Here is a 15821-nt window from a genome sequence, read left to right as displayed (position 1 = left end):
GGCGATCTGGCCCCGGGGGGTGCCCCCACAGTGGCCTGGCCCGCGATCGGGGCCCACCGATCCGTGGGCGGGCCTGTGCCGTGGGGGCACTCTTTCCCTTTCGTGAGGCGGAAGAGACTCCCTCCACTGCGCATGCGCGGGAATGCCGTCAGCGGCCGCTAACGCTCCCGTGCATTCGTCGCCCAGAGATGTCATTTCCGCGCCAGCTGGCGGGGCACCAAAGGCCTTTTCCGCCAGCTGGCGGGGCGGAAATTCGTCCGGTGCGGGCCTAGCCCCTTAAGGTTGGGGCTCAGCCCCCCAAGATGCGGAGTATTCCGCATCTTTGGGGCGGCGCGATGCCCGACTGATTTGCGCCGTTTTGGGCGCCAGTCGGCGGACATCGCGCCGATACCGGAGAAGTTCGCCCCTGATTATGTTATTAACGCACATTTTTTTTGCCAGCAAGTCTAAGAACATTGGGCGGGATTCTCCGCCCCGCCCCGCCACATTTCTGCCCCAACCGGCCGGCGGGATTCTCCATTACGCCAGCCGGTCAATGGGGTTTCCCATTGTGAGGCAGCCCCACGCTGTCGGGAAACCCCCAGGCGCCGCCGGCATAACGGAGAATCATACCGGCGGAGAATCCCGGCCATTAACTTATCTGAAAATTTAAAGACTTCTGGCCTGAAAAAAGTGGCAATAGTAATGGGCACCTGCTACAAATAAAATCAGCTCTTTGTAAACAGGGGGCGGGATCCTTCGGCCTCCGAGCCTCGTGTTTCTTGCCGGCAGAAGGTGGAGCACAGATAGCTAGCGGAGGGATTCTCTGCCACCCCCCACCCCCCCCCTCCGTTGCTGCTATTGGGAATTTCCATTGAAGCCATCCGTCGCCGGGAAACCCATGGGTGGGGGTGAACTGTCGGCGGATTCAGAAAATCCCGCCACCAGCGAACAGCCGGAGAATTCCAGCCAATAATTCAGCAGTGCTCCTTTACTGATGAATTCTCTTATATTGATAAATAAATAGCAAATCACACCACGCGCTTCAGTGTACTTTGGCATGAGATCCAAAGTGGTGACTTCACAGTCACTATGTGGAGGCACATTAGAACATAGAACATAGAGTGCAGAAATGAAATGAAATGAAAATCGCTTATTGTCACAAGTAGGCTTCAAATGAAGTTACTGTGAAAAGCCCCTAGTCGCCACATTCCGGCACCCTTTCGGGGAGGCTGTTACGGGAATTGAACCGTGCTGCTGGCCTGCCTTGGTCTGCTTTCAAAGCCAGCGATTTAGCCCTGTGCTAAACAGCGAGGAAGCCATTCGGCACATCGAGTCTGCACCAACCACTTAAGCCCTCACTTCCACCCTATCCCCGTAACCCAATAACCCCTCCTAACCTTTATGGTCACTAAGGGCAATTTATCATGGCTAATCCACCTAACCTGTACGTCTTTGGACTGCGGGAGGAAACCGGAGCACCCGGAGGAAACACATGCAGACACGGGGAGAACGTGCAGACTCCGCACAGACAGTGACCCAGCGGGGAATCGAACCTGGGGACCTGGCGCTGTGAAGCCACAGTGCTATCCACTTGTGCTACCGTGCTGCCATTGTGCAAACCAAGAACTTTTCCATTGGGAGGGATTAGAGTTTTAAGGGACAGTAACCTCCAAATCCTAGGACCTGGCCATACAGTAACAAAGACTAGATGGGTGGACTATCAGGTGATTATCATGTACCTTTCCAACCTGCGATAAGTAACTTCACAAAAAGATAAAACAATAAAGGAATGCAGGTTCCACACACATCTAGGATTCTTGTAACAACTCCATTTTAAGAGATTGTCTGTGGGTAAAAATCAATGTATCCCTGTTACTGTGCAGTGAGTAAAAGTCAGATTACCTCAATGGCACTGGTATACTGCTCCAATCGTTCATCAATCTTTGATATGTTAGTTATGGGCTGGCTCTTCTTAACACTGTTACTGTAATTTTAACAAATGAATTGTTAACTAAAATTATACTTTCAACAATACTATTTTGTAAAGTCACACTATCATGTTCATGCATTCTTTCCAACTGTCAACCTTTTGGCGTTATATGGCTATCATATTCAGAAGCATTAAAATACATGTATGCAACAAGAATAAGAACTTGTATTTATTCATATAATACCTTTAATGCAGAAAAATATCACAAGTTGCCTCAACAGGTGTGACAAAACGTGAATAACAAACCAGAGGGAAAATAGGACGTGTGGCTAAAAGCTTTGGCATAAAGGTAGGATAAGAAGGAGAGTCTTAAAAATGGTGGCTAAGAGATGCAAAAGTTTGGAGAGAGAATTATGGAGCACAGGGCTTTGATGGCTAAAATCCCATTTGCCGTGGTGATGATTGTGAAGGAATCAAGAATGTGGCTCAAGGTGGTCTTATCAAAAGATCAAGGTCACAGAATATAGAAGGCATGGACAGATTGTTATCATAATTGTGAACAAAGGCGAAGAGTTTCTCTGGATGTAGAGATGTACGGAGGTCAGGAGAGAAATGAATTGAGAGTAAAGAGTGCAAGGAACATTGAGATAGTGATTCAGATTACTCATGATGAAGAGCGACTTGCTGCAGAGGCTGAGGGAGGATGTGGTCGTGAAAAGCCTGTGTCGTCCTGGAGCTGTAAACAATGAAGAATTTTCAGGAGAGACAAGAGTGCTCAAATACAATGAGACGGTTAAATGAGGAGGAGATTCCAGAAGAATAGAGGGAGAGGCCCATCATGCGATATGCTGATGAGGACAACACAACCACTGTGGTGACTTGGAAGGAACAGAAACTGGCAAGTATGGCTTTGATGCACGCAAGGTTTCCCCATACACAAACATGGCATGCTTCTGTCAAAATAACTAAAAACATCAACAACAATTAGGTTGTGATGTTCACGGGTGAATAGATATCCTGAAGGCAAATGTGGTCATTTTTACATGGTCAGCAGAAATCACTGCAGAACCAGATGAACAGGAGAGAGAGGAGATGATGCCCCAGTGTAATCACTGAATGGGAATGTCAAAGAGAGAGAGGAGGATGTGCTAGTTACAGTTACTGTTCTCATGGAGGCAAGGATAAATGCCTCAGGGGGTCATTGGAGGGGGCCAAGATTGAGATTGGAAGCTCGAGAGAAAGATAAAAAAAAGAGGTTTTAAGGGAGATGGGCTCAGGGTGCAGAGCACCATCTAAAATCCATAAACAACGGAGCCAAAAGATTCATGATTACATCGGGACAGCAGAGCTTTCGGTGAGACAGGAAGCAGACAGTATGAATGAGTTCAAAGCTAAAGTCTCAGGGTCAAGAAACAATGATGAAATGAAATCAAGACACTGAAGCAGAGTGTTATCTGAGGTGCTGAAGGATGTTGGTCAGTGGAGTGAGAGAGTTGAAATTGAGTGGAAAGTCAACCAAGCATCAGCATAATTTGATCTGGGAGTTTGGTGGAGGTGTTCACCGGCCTCAGGGAGATGTAGCAGATCGGGTGGAACATTTGAGGAGGGAGGGGCAGTGAGGTATAAACGGAGAAACCAAGAGACGGGGAGGTTGAAAGGGTAAATTTGAGTGTGGATAAGGGAGATGCTTTGAGGAAGAACGTTGCTGCAGTAAATGTTCTCACCTCTTCTTCAGTGAACGGTTCAACGATTCTGTCCTTTCACTGATCTGAAAATCAGAAATATAGTGGAGTTTCAGCTCATCGTTTAAGGCAGAAATCATTGTTTAAATCAGAACCAGCAAAGTTTCAGCTCATTGTTTAAATCTGAAATCAGTGTTGAACTTAAAAATCATTGTCTAAATCAGAAATCATTGTTTAAATCAGAAACACAACAGAGTTTCGGCTCATTGTTAAATAGCAGCACAAGTTTTCTTGCCAACTTTGATTTCATCAAATGCTATTCAGCTTGGGAAACAGATTATGGTTTTCATTTGCTGTTACCTTGTATATTTCTCTAGCTTAAGTCAGCCTTGTGTCGCTAAACAAGGCAGAAGGGAAAGAGGAAGTGAAATCGAGTGACAAACTCCGATTAAAATTCTTCAATAAAGTCAAATTACCCAGACAGGATTTACATCTCAGTATTCAAGGGTGTCCATGAGGATGCATTTTTGGGCATACTAGTTGTTGACATGTCCAAATGGAAAGCACATCTTGCAATCAAAAATAAACACAGACAATCATTTTTAAAGAAGAAATCCCCCAGTCTGTTTCTGTCAAATGTACAATTAATTCTTGTCTTTTTAGTGTGGCATATTTGGATTAAAGGCTCATCTGGTGGTAATGACATCATCAGATGAAGGGCAAACTCTATTTATTGGAATTACTAGTCCAACCAGTATCAGGGAGTTGAATTTTCAAAACCAGTGGTTAGTGAGGGGCGCTTTAGTAATCGGTGCCTTTATGGATACTAATCCAGTCAGCCCCCTCCCAGTGTCAGGATCACTAACCTCTACCCAGAATCCCACGCGACTGACCGTACTTCTGCTGAGCCCAGCTGGAAATATTTACCTCTTTAATTGAGTAATTTTAAAGTAATTTTAAAACAAAAAGAAAGTTTTAACTAAGTCATTTTAATGGCTTGATCTTTGAAACACTTTGAAATGATGAGTTCATTCTTTTAGCACTCTGTCTTTATGGAGTTCTTAGAGTGAGTGGAAAACTGTATATTATTCCATGTGTTCATGATGGATATTTAAAAGGGCCACAATAATAAAATGTCCGAAACTGCAGGTTGCAGTTTTAATCTGCTCATTTAGACAGATAAGGATGTACCCAGAAGGCAAATTGGTCAATTTTTGAATATGCAGATTGATCTTCTCTACCAAGGGCAGCACGATAGCATTGTGGATAGCACAATTGCTTCACAGCTCCAGGGTCCCAGGTTCAATCCCGGCTTGGGTCACTGTCTGTGCAGAGTGTGCACATCCTCCCCGTGTGTGCGTGGGTTTCCTCCGGGTGCTCCGGTTTCCTCCCACAGTCCAAAGATGTGCAGGTTAGGTGGATTGGCCATGATAAATTGCCCTTAGTGTCCAAAATTGCCCTTAGTTTGGGTGTGGTTACTGGGTTATGGGGATAGGGTGGAGGTGTTGACCTTGGGTAGGGTGCTCTTTCCAAGAGCCGGTGCAGACTCGATGGGCCGAATGGCCTCCTTCTGCACTGTAAATTCTATGAAAGTCAACCTGGTGGCAAAGTGATTTGGGGACAAGTACTCCCGAAATGTAGGTTGATTTCAGTATCTTTTATTTCTTTATGGGCCATCAAAAGCAGGAATGGTCCTTTAGGCTCCACAAGGAAACCGTGGCCTTTCCTCTCCCTCCCCAAATCACACTGGCACGGTAGCACAGTGGTTAGCACTGTTGCTTCACAGTGCCAGGGACCCAGGTTTGATTCCCAGCTTGGGTCACTGTCTGTGCAGAGTCTGCACGTTCTCCCAGTGTTCATCCGGGTGCTCCGGTTTCCTCCCACAAGTCCCGAAAGACGTACTTGTTAGGTGAATTGGACATTCTGAATTCTCCCTCAGTGTTCCCAAACAGGCGATGTGTGGGAGTGTGGCGACGTGGAGATTTTCACAGTAACTTCTTTGCAGTGTTAATGATGTAAGCCTACTTGTGAGACTAATAAAGATTATTATTATTAAAAATCCCAACTAACCAGTTAGTGACTGACCAAGATTGCCCCTCTGGGACCTTGTATGTAGCCTCCAACCACCCAAAATCTTGCTCCACGGTGTCAGCCAGTTAGCGCCTCCTACTGGAATCAGGCAGGAGACTGGCAGAATCCAAGAGGTGAGGCTCAGGGGTGAAATTCTCCGGAAACGGCGCGATGTCCGCCGACTGGCTCCCAAAACGGTGCAAATCAGTCGGGCATCGCGCCGCCCCAAAGGTGCGGAATGCTCCGCATCTTTGGGGGCCGAGCCCCAACCTTAAGGGGCTAGGCCCGCGCCGGACGAATTTCCGCCCCGCCAGCGGGCGGAAAAGACCTTTGGTGCCCCGCCAGCTGGCGCGGAAATGACATCTCCGGGCGGCGCATGCGCGGGAGCGTCAGCAGCCGCTGACGGCATTCCCGCGCATGCGCAGTGGAGGAAGTCTCTTCCACCTCCGCCATGGTGGAGACCGTGGGGAAGGTGGAAGGAAAAGAGTGCCCCCACGGCACAGGCTCGCCCGCGGATCGGTGGGCCCCGATCGCGGGCCAGGCCACCGTGGGGGCACCCCCCGGGGCCAGATCGCCCTGCGCCCCCCCCCCCCAGGACCCCGGAGCCCGCCCGCGCCGCCTTGTCCCGCCGATAAGGTAGATGGTTTAATCTACGCCGGCGGGACAGGCATTTTAGCGGCGGGACTTCGGCCCATCCGGGCCGGAGAATTGCGGAGGGGGGCCCGCCAATCGGCGCGGCGCGATTCCCGCCCCCATCGAATATCCGGTGGTGGAGAATTCGGCAACCGGCGGGGACGTGGGGCGAAATTCTCCGTTATCGGCGGAAACTCCGCCGATCGGCGCACAAAACGGCGCAAATCCCACTTGCGTCACGTCATAAAAATGGGCCGATAGTCTGCGGCCCGAAATGGGCTAGCAGCGACGTAACGGGATCCGCGCTTGCGCAGTGGTCATACGCGCTGCACGGCGTGACGGCTCATAAGGCCGCGCAGCTCCCCCCCACCAGACCGGAACAGCCGACCGCAACACCCGACTTGATGGCTGGCCGTCGCTCAGCCCCGAGGTTCGAGTCACGCGATGTGGAGGCGCTCCTGGATGCGGTGGAGCAGAGGAGGGACGCCCTGTATCCCGGGCACGGCCGCAGAGTTGCCCCACGCCACAGCCGGCGTCTGTGGAGGGAGGTGGCAGAGGCCGTCACCGCTGTGGCCCTAACACCACGGACAGGCACCCAGTGCCACAAGAAGGTGAACGACCTCGTCAGAGCAGGCAGGGTGAGCGTCCCCCATATCCCCCATATCCCCTCTCCCCCAAATCCCCCCCCTCCCCCATATCCCCCCCTCCCCCATATCCCCCCTCCCCCATATCCCCCCCTCCCCCATATCCCCCCTCCCCCATATCCCCCATATCCCCCCTCCCCCATATCGCCCCCTCCCCCATATCCCCCATATCCCCCCCTCCCCCATATCCCCCATATTCCCCCCTCCCCCATATCCCCCATATTCCCCATATCCCCCCCTCCCCATATCCCCCCTCCCCCATATCCCCCATATCCCCAAGTGAATCCAGCCCTAACCTTAACCTCTGCAATGCACGCGCAACCGATGGCGTGCATTCATATACCTGCCTAACACTGTTGCCTTTTACCCCTGCCACCACCTCCCCCCCAGGAGAAGCGCGCACACAACAATAGGGAGCATGTGAGGACTGGAGGAGGGCCCGCTGATGAGAGGCCACTGACCGTACACGAGGAAAGGGCCCTGGAACTGGCTGGCGGACCTGAGGACCGGGAGGTTGCTGATGCAGAGGTCGGGGCCCCACGAGCAAGTGAGCCACCAACAGCCCGCCCCCATATCCCCCCTCCCCTATATCCCCCTCTCCCGTATCACCTGATCACTGCCTGATGTCTAACCATGCATGCTTCATTGTGTATCGTAGGACCAAACGTCCAGGCACCCATCCCCGCAGATGCAGACCGCCCGCAGGATGCCCCTCGGAGACCACGGGAGACGGAGAGACCCGCACCCTCCAGCATGCGACGCCCGCAGGATGCCCCTTGGAGACCACGGGAGACGGAGAGACCCGAACCCTCCAGCATGCGACGCCCGCAGGATGCCCCTCGGAGACCACGGGAGACGGAGAGACCCGAACCCTCCAGCATGCGACGCCCGCAGGATGCCCCTCGGAGACCACGGGAGACGGAGAGACCCGAACCCTCCAGCATGCGACGCCCGCAGGATGCCCCTCGGAGACCACGGGAGACGGAGAGACCCGAACCCTCCAGCATGCGACGCCCGCAGGATGCCCCTCGGAGACCACGGGAGACGGAGAGACCCGAACCCTCCAGCATGCGACGCCCGCAGGATGCCCCTCGGAGACCACGGGAGACGGAGAGACCCAAACCCTCCAGCATGCGACGCCCGCAGGATGCCCCTCGGAGACCACGGGAGACGGAGAGACCCGAACCCTCCAGCATGCGACGCCCGCAGGATGCCCCTCGGAGACCACGGGAGACGGAGAGACCCGAACCCTCCAGCATGCGACGCCCGCAGGATGCCCCTCGGAGACCACGGGAGACGGAGAGACCCGAACCCTCCAGCATGCGACGCCCGCAGGATGCCCCTCGGAGACCACGGGAGACGGAGAGACCTGGAGCAACAGGGAGACGACACCCCCGTCACGTGCGGGAGCGACCACCCAGCGATGAGTGGGGCAGCCACAGGCCCCCGTCACATCCGAGCCAGGACACCACTACCCAGGACACCACTACCCAGGACACCCCTACCCGGGACACCCCTACCCGGGACACCACTACCCGGGACACCACTACCCGGGACACCACTACCCGGGACACCACTACCCGGGACAGCACTACCCGGGACAGCACTACCCAGGACACCCCTACCCGGGAAGACGAAATACCGGACAGTGACTCAGAGTGGATGGGTGGAGACGAACCCCCACCCCAAAGTGCCATGGACTCAGAGTGGGACGAAGAGCACGACACAACGCCACTGCTGTCACCAACACCGTCCACCATCGCAGAAACACTCACCACGGTTGGGCACTTTAGTGATGAGGCGTCTGGTACACTCACTGGTGCGCACAACACAGCCGTCCCGGTACAGCAGGTGGAGGTAGGAGCAGCAGAGGGACCGGGCGGTCGGAGGGCAGCCCAGGCCAAGCGAACATCTGCCGCCCAGATGGATCCCGGGTTCCTGCAGTTACCACACCCACACATAGATCCGATGCAACCACCGACACGGAGACGAGCGAAGAGGGTGACGGGTGGCTTGCGGCGGCTGCGGTCGCAGGTGGAGGAGTCCACCCGCGTCCAGGAGCTGGGAGTGGTCCCGGTCATGCGTGCCACCCAGGCTGACACCGCACGGGTGGCGTCCGCGGTGGAGGCAATGGGTGCGACGGTGTCAGACATGGGGAACGGTTTGCGAGGCCTGGGGCCTTCCGTGCAGGCGGCGTCTGTGGCCCAGGAAATGGCTGCCCTCTCACAGGAGGCCATGAGCCAGTGCCAGCGCCAGATGGCAGAGGCGCTCAATGCCATAGCCCAGTCTCAGCAGGCCATGGCCCAGTCTCAGCAGGCCATGGCCCAGTCTCTGCAGGCCATGGCACAGTCTCAGCAGGCCATCGCTGAGGGCATCGGCGCCAGTGGCCATGTGCGAGCTGGCGTCGCACTGTCGCAGACAGGGTTCGACAACCCCCTGGGCTCCATGGCTGCAAACCTGCAGACCCCTGTCGATACCAGCACGGGGCTCCAGGACTGGCAGCGCCAGATGTCGGGGGTGCGTCGGATGGCCAGTCCGTTCGCATCCCCCACCCATGTAGAGGCCTGGGGGCCATCGGGCACCCCGAGGGAGGAGGAGGTGGTGTGGTCCGTCCCGGCTCCCTCTGTAGGGGAGGTCCCGGTACACCGCGACACCTCGGAATCCCCCCCTTCCGTCCCAGGTGCATCGGGTGGGCAACGGGCAGGACAGGCTGGCAGCTCGCCATCCCAGTCGCCCGGGCCGCAGCCTGGCCCATCTAGGCCAGGACGCCCCAGGAAACGGCCGCCAAAGGGATCCAGTGTCAGAAGGCAGGAATCACAGGAGTCCACCTCCAGTTCTGCTGTACCGCCTGGGGAACCACGTAGAAGTAGTCAAAGGGCCCGTAAGGCTAAACAATTAGACACTGAGTAAGTTGGCACGGGTGCAGGGCACAGATGAGTTTTAGGCGCTAGGGCACATGCATGAACTCCTTTGGTTATTAAAGTCAATGTTACACCTACCGAAGCTGCCTTTGTGCTCTGTCCAAAGTGTGCGGGGGTGTCATGTACGTTGAGCGCAAGTGTGTGTGTGAGGGGTGGTCTTACCTCAGCCCCAGGTGAGTCTGCCCCCTTCCCCCTGGGCCGCCATCAACATCCCCCGGGCAGAGGACGGGACCGTGCGCTGCAGTGTCACAGCCGCATGCAGGGATGGTCCGGGTGGATGGTGGTACTGTGGCCATGGGTCAGACATAGTCCAACGATTTAGAGCCAGGAGCTCATCGGAGGCGGGTTGTCATCATTCTCCATGGCCTGCGATAGACACGCGTCCACCCGCAACTGGGTGAGCCCGGCCCGTTGTGCCGCCGGTGGATCGGCAATTGGGAGTGGGGGGGTGGTGTGCATGCGGGTGGGGTGTGTGGGGTTGGGGAGGGGGGTGAGGGTGCTGGGTGGGTGGATGGGTGGGGGGTGTGGGTGGTCGGCTGTTGTCATGGTGTGTGGTCTGTGGCCATACTACACGATTCCCACGCCCATCTAGTCAGTGAAGCGGGCGGCTATCAGTCTGTCCCGTGCCCGCTGGGCCAGCCGGCAACGGTGGACAGCCACCCGTCTGTGTCTACCCCGTCTGCCCTGACCATTGCCCCCATCCCCCTCATCTGGGGAGGACTGGGCCTCTTCCTGCTGCTCCTCCACTCCGCCCTCCTCTGCCTGCGGCACATCGCCCCTCTGCTGGGCTATGTTGTGCAGGACGCAGCACACCACAATGATGCGGCCGACCCTATCTGACCGATACTGGAGGGCGCCCCCAGAGAGGTCCAGGCACCTGAAACGCATCTTCAGCACGCCAAAGCACCTCTCGATCACTCCCCTTGTCGCTACATGGGCATCATTGTAGCGGTTCTCCGCCTCATTGCGTGGCCTCCGTATAGGCGTCATCAGCCACGATCGCAATGGGTAGCCCCTGTCGCCCAGCAACCAGCCCCTCAGCCGGGGATGGCGTCCCTCGTACATGCCGGGGATGGATGACCGCGACAACACGAATGAGTCGTGTACACTGCCTGGGTGACGGGCGCAGACGTGCAGGATCATCATGCGGTGGTCGCAGACCACCTGTACGTTCATCGAATAGGTCCCCTTCCTATTAGTGAACACGGCCCTGTTATCTGCAGGTGGCCGCACGGCGACGTGCATCCCATCGATCGCGCCCTGGACCATGGGGAACCCGGCAATGGCAGAGAAGCCCACGGCCCGGGCATCTTGGCTGGCCCGGTCCACGGGGAAGCGGATGTAGTGGTGCACCATGGCATAAAGGGCATCTGTCACTGCCCGGATGCACCGGTGCACCGATGTCTGCGATATGCCGGACAGGTCCCCACTCGGTGCCTGGAATGACCCCGTTGCATAAAAGTTCAGGGCCACCGTAACCTTGACGGACACGGGGAGAGGGTGTCCCCCGCCAGTGCCACGCGGTGACAGGTGTGCCAGCAGGTGGCAGATGTGTGCCACGGTTTCCCGGCTCATCCGGAGTCTCCTCCTGCATTCCCGGTCCGTGAGGTCCTGGTATGACTGCCGGGGCCGGTACACACGGGGCGCCCTCGGGTGCCTCCGTTGCCGTGGGGCCGCGACGTCCTCCTCCCCCTCCTCGTCCTGTCGGTCAGGTGTCCCTCCAGCCTGGGCGGCTGCCGCCTGCCCCTCTGCGGCAGCCTGCGCCGCCTCTCTGGCACGCTCCTCCTCCTCCTCCTCCTCCTCCTCCTCCTCATCCAGGGCAACATAGACATGAGCGGCTGCCACCACGGCGGCCAACATCGCTGGATGGTCTGAAAACATGACGACCTGGTGGGGGGGAGGGGAACGACGACATGTCATCATTGCCCATATCCCCTCCTCCCCCCAGCCAGGTGGCATGGACCGCATGGGTCCAACTGTTGGAGGCTGGCACCTGGCCAGGTGGACCAACTCATTTGCCCTCCCATCACCCACCCCGGCACGGACTCCCCCCCCCAACCTCCACCCCGGCACGGACCCCCTCCCCAACCCCCAACCTCCACCCCGGCACGGACCCCCTCCCCAACCTCCACCCCGGCACGGACCCCCTCCCCAACCTTCACCCCGGCACGGACCCCCTCCCCAACCCCCAACCTCCACCCCAGCACGGACCCCCTCCCCAACCTCCACCCCGGCACGGACCCCCTCCCCAACCCCCAACCTCCACCCCAGCACGGACCCCCTCCCCAACCTCCACCCCGGCACGGACCCCCTCCCCAACCCCCAACCTCCACCCCGGCACGGACCCCCTCCCCAACCCCCAACCTCCACCCCAGCACGGACCCCCTCCCCAACCACCACCCCGGCACGGACCCCCTCCCCAACCCCCAACCTCCACCCCGGCACGGACCCCCTCCCCAACCCCCAACCTCCACCCCAGCACGGACCCCCTCCCCAACCTCCACCCCGGCACGGACCCCCTCCCCAACCCCCAGCCTCCACCCCGGCACGGACCCCCTCCCCAACCCCCAACCTCCACCCCGGCACGGACCCCCTCCCCAACCCCCAACCTCCACCCCAGCACGGACCCCCTCCCCAACCCCCAACCTCCACCCCAGCACGGACCCCCTCCCCAACCTCCACCCCGGCACGGACCCCCTCCCCAACCCCCAACCTCCACCCCGGCACGGACCCCCTCCCAAACCCCCAACCTCCACCCCAGCACGGACCCCCTCCCCAACCTCCACCCCGGCACGGACCCCCTCCCCAACCCCCAACCTCCACCCCGGCACGGACCCCCTCCCCAACCCCCAACCTCCACCCCAGCACGGACCCCCTCCCCAACCTCCACCCCGGCACGGACCCCCTCCCCAACCCCCAACCTCCACCCCGGCACGGACCCCCTCCCCAACCCCCAACCTCCACCCCAGCACGGACCCCCTCCCCAACCTCCACCCCGGCACGGACCCCCTCCCCAACCCCCAACCTCCACCCCGGCACGGACCCCCTCCCCAACCCCCAACCTCCACCCCAGCACGGACCCCCTCCCCAACCTCCACCCCGGCACGGACCCCCTCCCCAACCCCCAGCCTCCACCCCGGCACGGACCCCCTCCCCAACCCCCAACCTCCACCCCGGCACGGACCCCCTCCCCAACCCCCAACCTCCACCCCGGCACGGACCCCCTCCCCAACCCCCAACCTCCACCCCGGCACGGACCCCCTCCCCAACCCCCAACCTCCACCCCAGCACGGACCCCCTCCCCAACCTCCACACCGGCACGGACCCCCTCCCCAACCCCCAACCTCCACCCCGGCACGGACCCCCTCCCCAACCCCCAACCTCCACCCCAGCACGGACCCCCTCCCCAACCTCCCCACCGGCACGGACCCCCTCCCCAACCCCCAACCTCCACCCCGGCACGGACCCCCTCCCCAACCTCCACCCCGGCACGGACCCCCTCCCCAACCCCCAACCTCCACCCCGGCACGGACCCCCTCCCCAACCTCCACCCCGGCATGGACCCCCTCCCCAACCCCCACCCCGGCACGGACCCCCTCCCCAACCCCCAACCTCCACCCCGGCACGGACCCCCTCCCCAACCCCCAACCTCCACCCCGGCACGGACCCCCTCCCGAACCCCCAACCTCCACCCCGGCACGGACCCCCTCCCCAACCCCCAACCTCCACCCCGGCACGGACCCCCTCCCCAACCCCCAACCTCCACCCCGGCACGGACCCCCTCCCCAACCCCCAACCTCCACCCCGGCACGGACCCCCTCCCCAACCCCCAACCTCCACCCCGGCACGGACCCCCTCCCCAACCCCCAACCTCCACCCCGGCACGGACGCCCTCCACAACCCCCAACCTCCACCCCGGCACGGACCCCCTCCCGGCACTCCCCCGGAGCCCAGCCTACTCTAACCACCCCCCCCCCCCCCCGCCGCACACACACACAAGCCGAGACACACCTCTCCTCAGGCAATCAGTCTGCGGCCACGCCATTTCCTGCCCAGAGCCAACCCCCCAGGCCGTCACTCACCTCCTCGCTGGTCGGCGTGAGCCTGGAGCACCGGGTCACGCCGATGAAAAGGAGGTTTGATTCACGTCGACGTGAACGGTCATCACGTCGACGGGACTTCGGCCCATCCGGAAGGGAGAATATCGGCAGGCCGAAAATCAGCTGCCTTGCGCAGACCCGTGACATTCTCCGCGGCAGCGGCGCCATTAACGCCCCGCCGACTTTTCTCCCTTCGGAGACTTCGGCGGGGGCGGGGGCGGGATTCACGGCGGCCAACGGCCATTCTCCGACCCGGCGGGGGGTCGGAGAATGACGCCCGTGATTCACGCCTGCCCCCAGCGATTCTCCGACCCGGCGGGGGGGTCGGAGAATCTTGCCCCAGGAGTTGAAATGTTTCCTGACCATCTTGGGCCTTGCTGGTAGGACAATCCAGTGGGTAACATTGGGGAACCTAGCACTGCCGCCAGCACAGATGCCCACAGGACGCGAGTGTACTTTTGGAATGTGAAACCACATGGGATTCGGGAGATTGGAAAAGATTAATTTAGTTGGTGAAACGTAAAGTCTTCAAGATGCAGAATAATTAAAATGTTGCGTTAAAACAATAAATGACAAGCTTTAGAGGTGAGGCTGGACATCTGGCAGCTCTTTTGACACTGATGTCAACATGATTTCTGAACCTTCCTGTCTTTGAGGTGGCCCATTATATACCAACAATTGGGAGCTTCTCATTAATTGCTGATGCTCAGAAGCCCAGGGAAACTTGGTCACAAAGGGCAGAAAACTCATAGGCTTGATTTCTGGTCTGCTAAATGAGATGGTCTGAGCCAGGGGAGTGATGTGGGTCACTGCAAGTCATCTCAATACATCTGGGTTAAAAAAGACACACAAAAACAAAAATCAGAAAGTGATATATTGAATAAACAGGGCAATATAGGCCTGGAATATCATAGGTTCCATTTCCGTTCTGTGCTGAGTGAGTTGATCATGAATCAGAATCATGGAGATAGTCATACAACCACACTCATGAAAACTGAGAGAGGCGTGAAGTGAGCATTGATGTACCATCAATGACCACGAGACGAAATGGTGATACTATTGAGGCTTTATTGCACTAGATGTTGAGCCTCCTGCAGCTGGAACCAGAATGGAAGCAGCGCAGGAGAGCATACACTTTTATACAGCGCCTGCTGGGAGGAGCCAGCAGGCTGGGACTTACTGTGTTAACTGTAATACAGTGGCAGTACCGTAATACACGTAGTGTGTGACCAGTGGTGTTTATCACAAGCATCATCAACCTTGGATAATTTGTCAATTTAAATAGCTGCCATTCAAAGATTAGGTGGCTAATTTTACCCACAAAATAATGAAAATCCCGCTAAATAAACAGGCCAACGGTGATGAGTATGAAGACCTCATTGGTCTGATTAGGTCGATCTCCCTACTCAAATAAATGTTCACTGAAATTTTGAGTAAATTGGGAAGAAAAGATAGCAATGACAGAGGAGGTTGAACAGAAATATTGGTCTGCTGCCTCATTCACATTTGATTAACTCACCAAGCAGGTTGTTTCTGGCGTCATCTCTTCATCATATTCTTTCTGAAATTATAGAGACAGGCAATAGGAGATAGGAATGTCATAACATAAAGGTAGAAAAATAGTAACTGCCCAAAGATAGCATGAGCAAGTCTGGTTAGTGCTATTGGTAAAGGGTTACGCCAGACTCATCACGGAGAATTCAGTATGGTAATGGCTAGGTTCATGTGTGATCTGGGAAAGCACCCGAGAGACATACGACAACCTGGAATTTCAACCGTCAGAAGCCGTAGCTACCTCTTTCAAATGACACACCGGAATGCCCGCAGCTTCAGGTTGTCACGGTTCATGTATTTGAGCA

At 57.3% G+C, this 15821-nt stretch overlaps 1 protein-coding gene across 4 annotated transcripts in view; it reads right to left on the bottom strand.

Annotated features, from left to right (window-relative positions):
• Positions 1-15821, bottom strand: part of lsp1a (lymphocyte specific protein 1 a) — a 531727-nt gene that overhangs the window by 65883 nt on the left and 450023 nt on the right. For all 4 annotated transcript variants that reach the window (XM_072466314.1, XM_072466316.1, XM_072466317.1 and 1 more), the window contains 3 exons: positions 15482-15523; positions 3637-3680; positions 1885-1966 (listed from right to left, as the gene is read on the bottom strand). In XM_072466314.1, the coding sequence (XP_072322415.1) occupies positions 1885-1966; positions 3637-3680; positions 15482-15523 (168 nt within the window). The remainder of the gene's footprint in view (positions 1-1884; positions 1967-3636; positions 3681-15481; positions 15524-15821) is intronic.

This window comes from Scyliorhinus torazame, chromosome 10 (assembly GCF_047496885.1).
Source record: "Scyliorhinus torazame isolate Kashiwa2021f chromosome 10, sScyTor2.1, whole genome shotgun sequence".
Lineage (NCBI taxonomy): Eukaryota > Metazoa > Chordata > Chondrichthyes > Carcharhiniformes > Scyliorhinidae > Scyliorhinus > Scyliorhinus torazame.
This window is presented reverse-complemented; position numbering and strand designations above follow the sequence as displayed.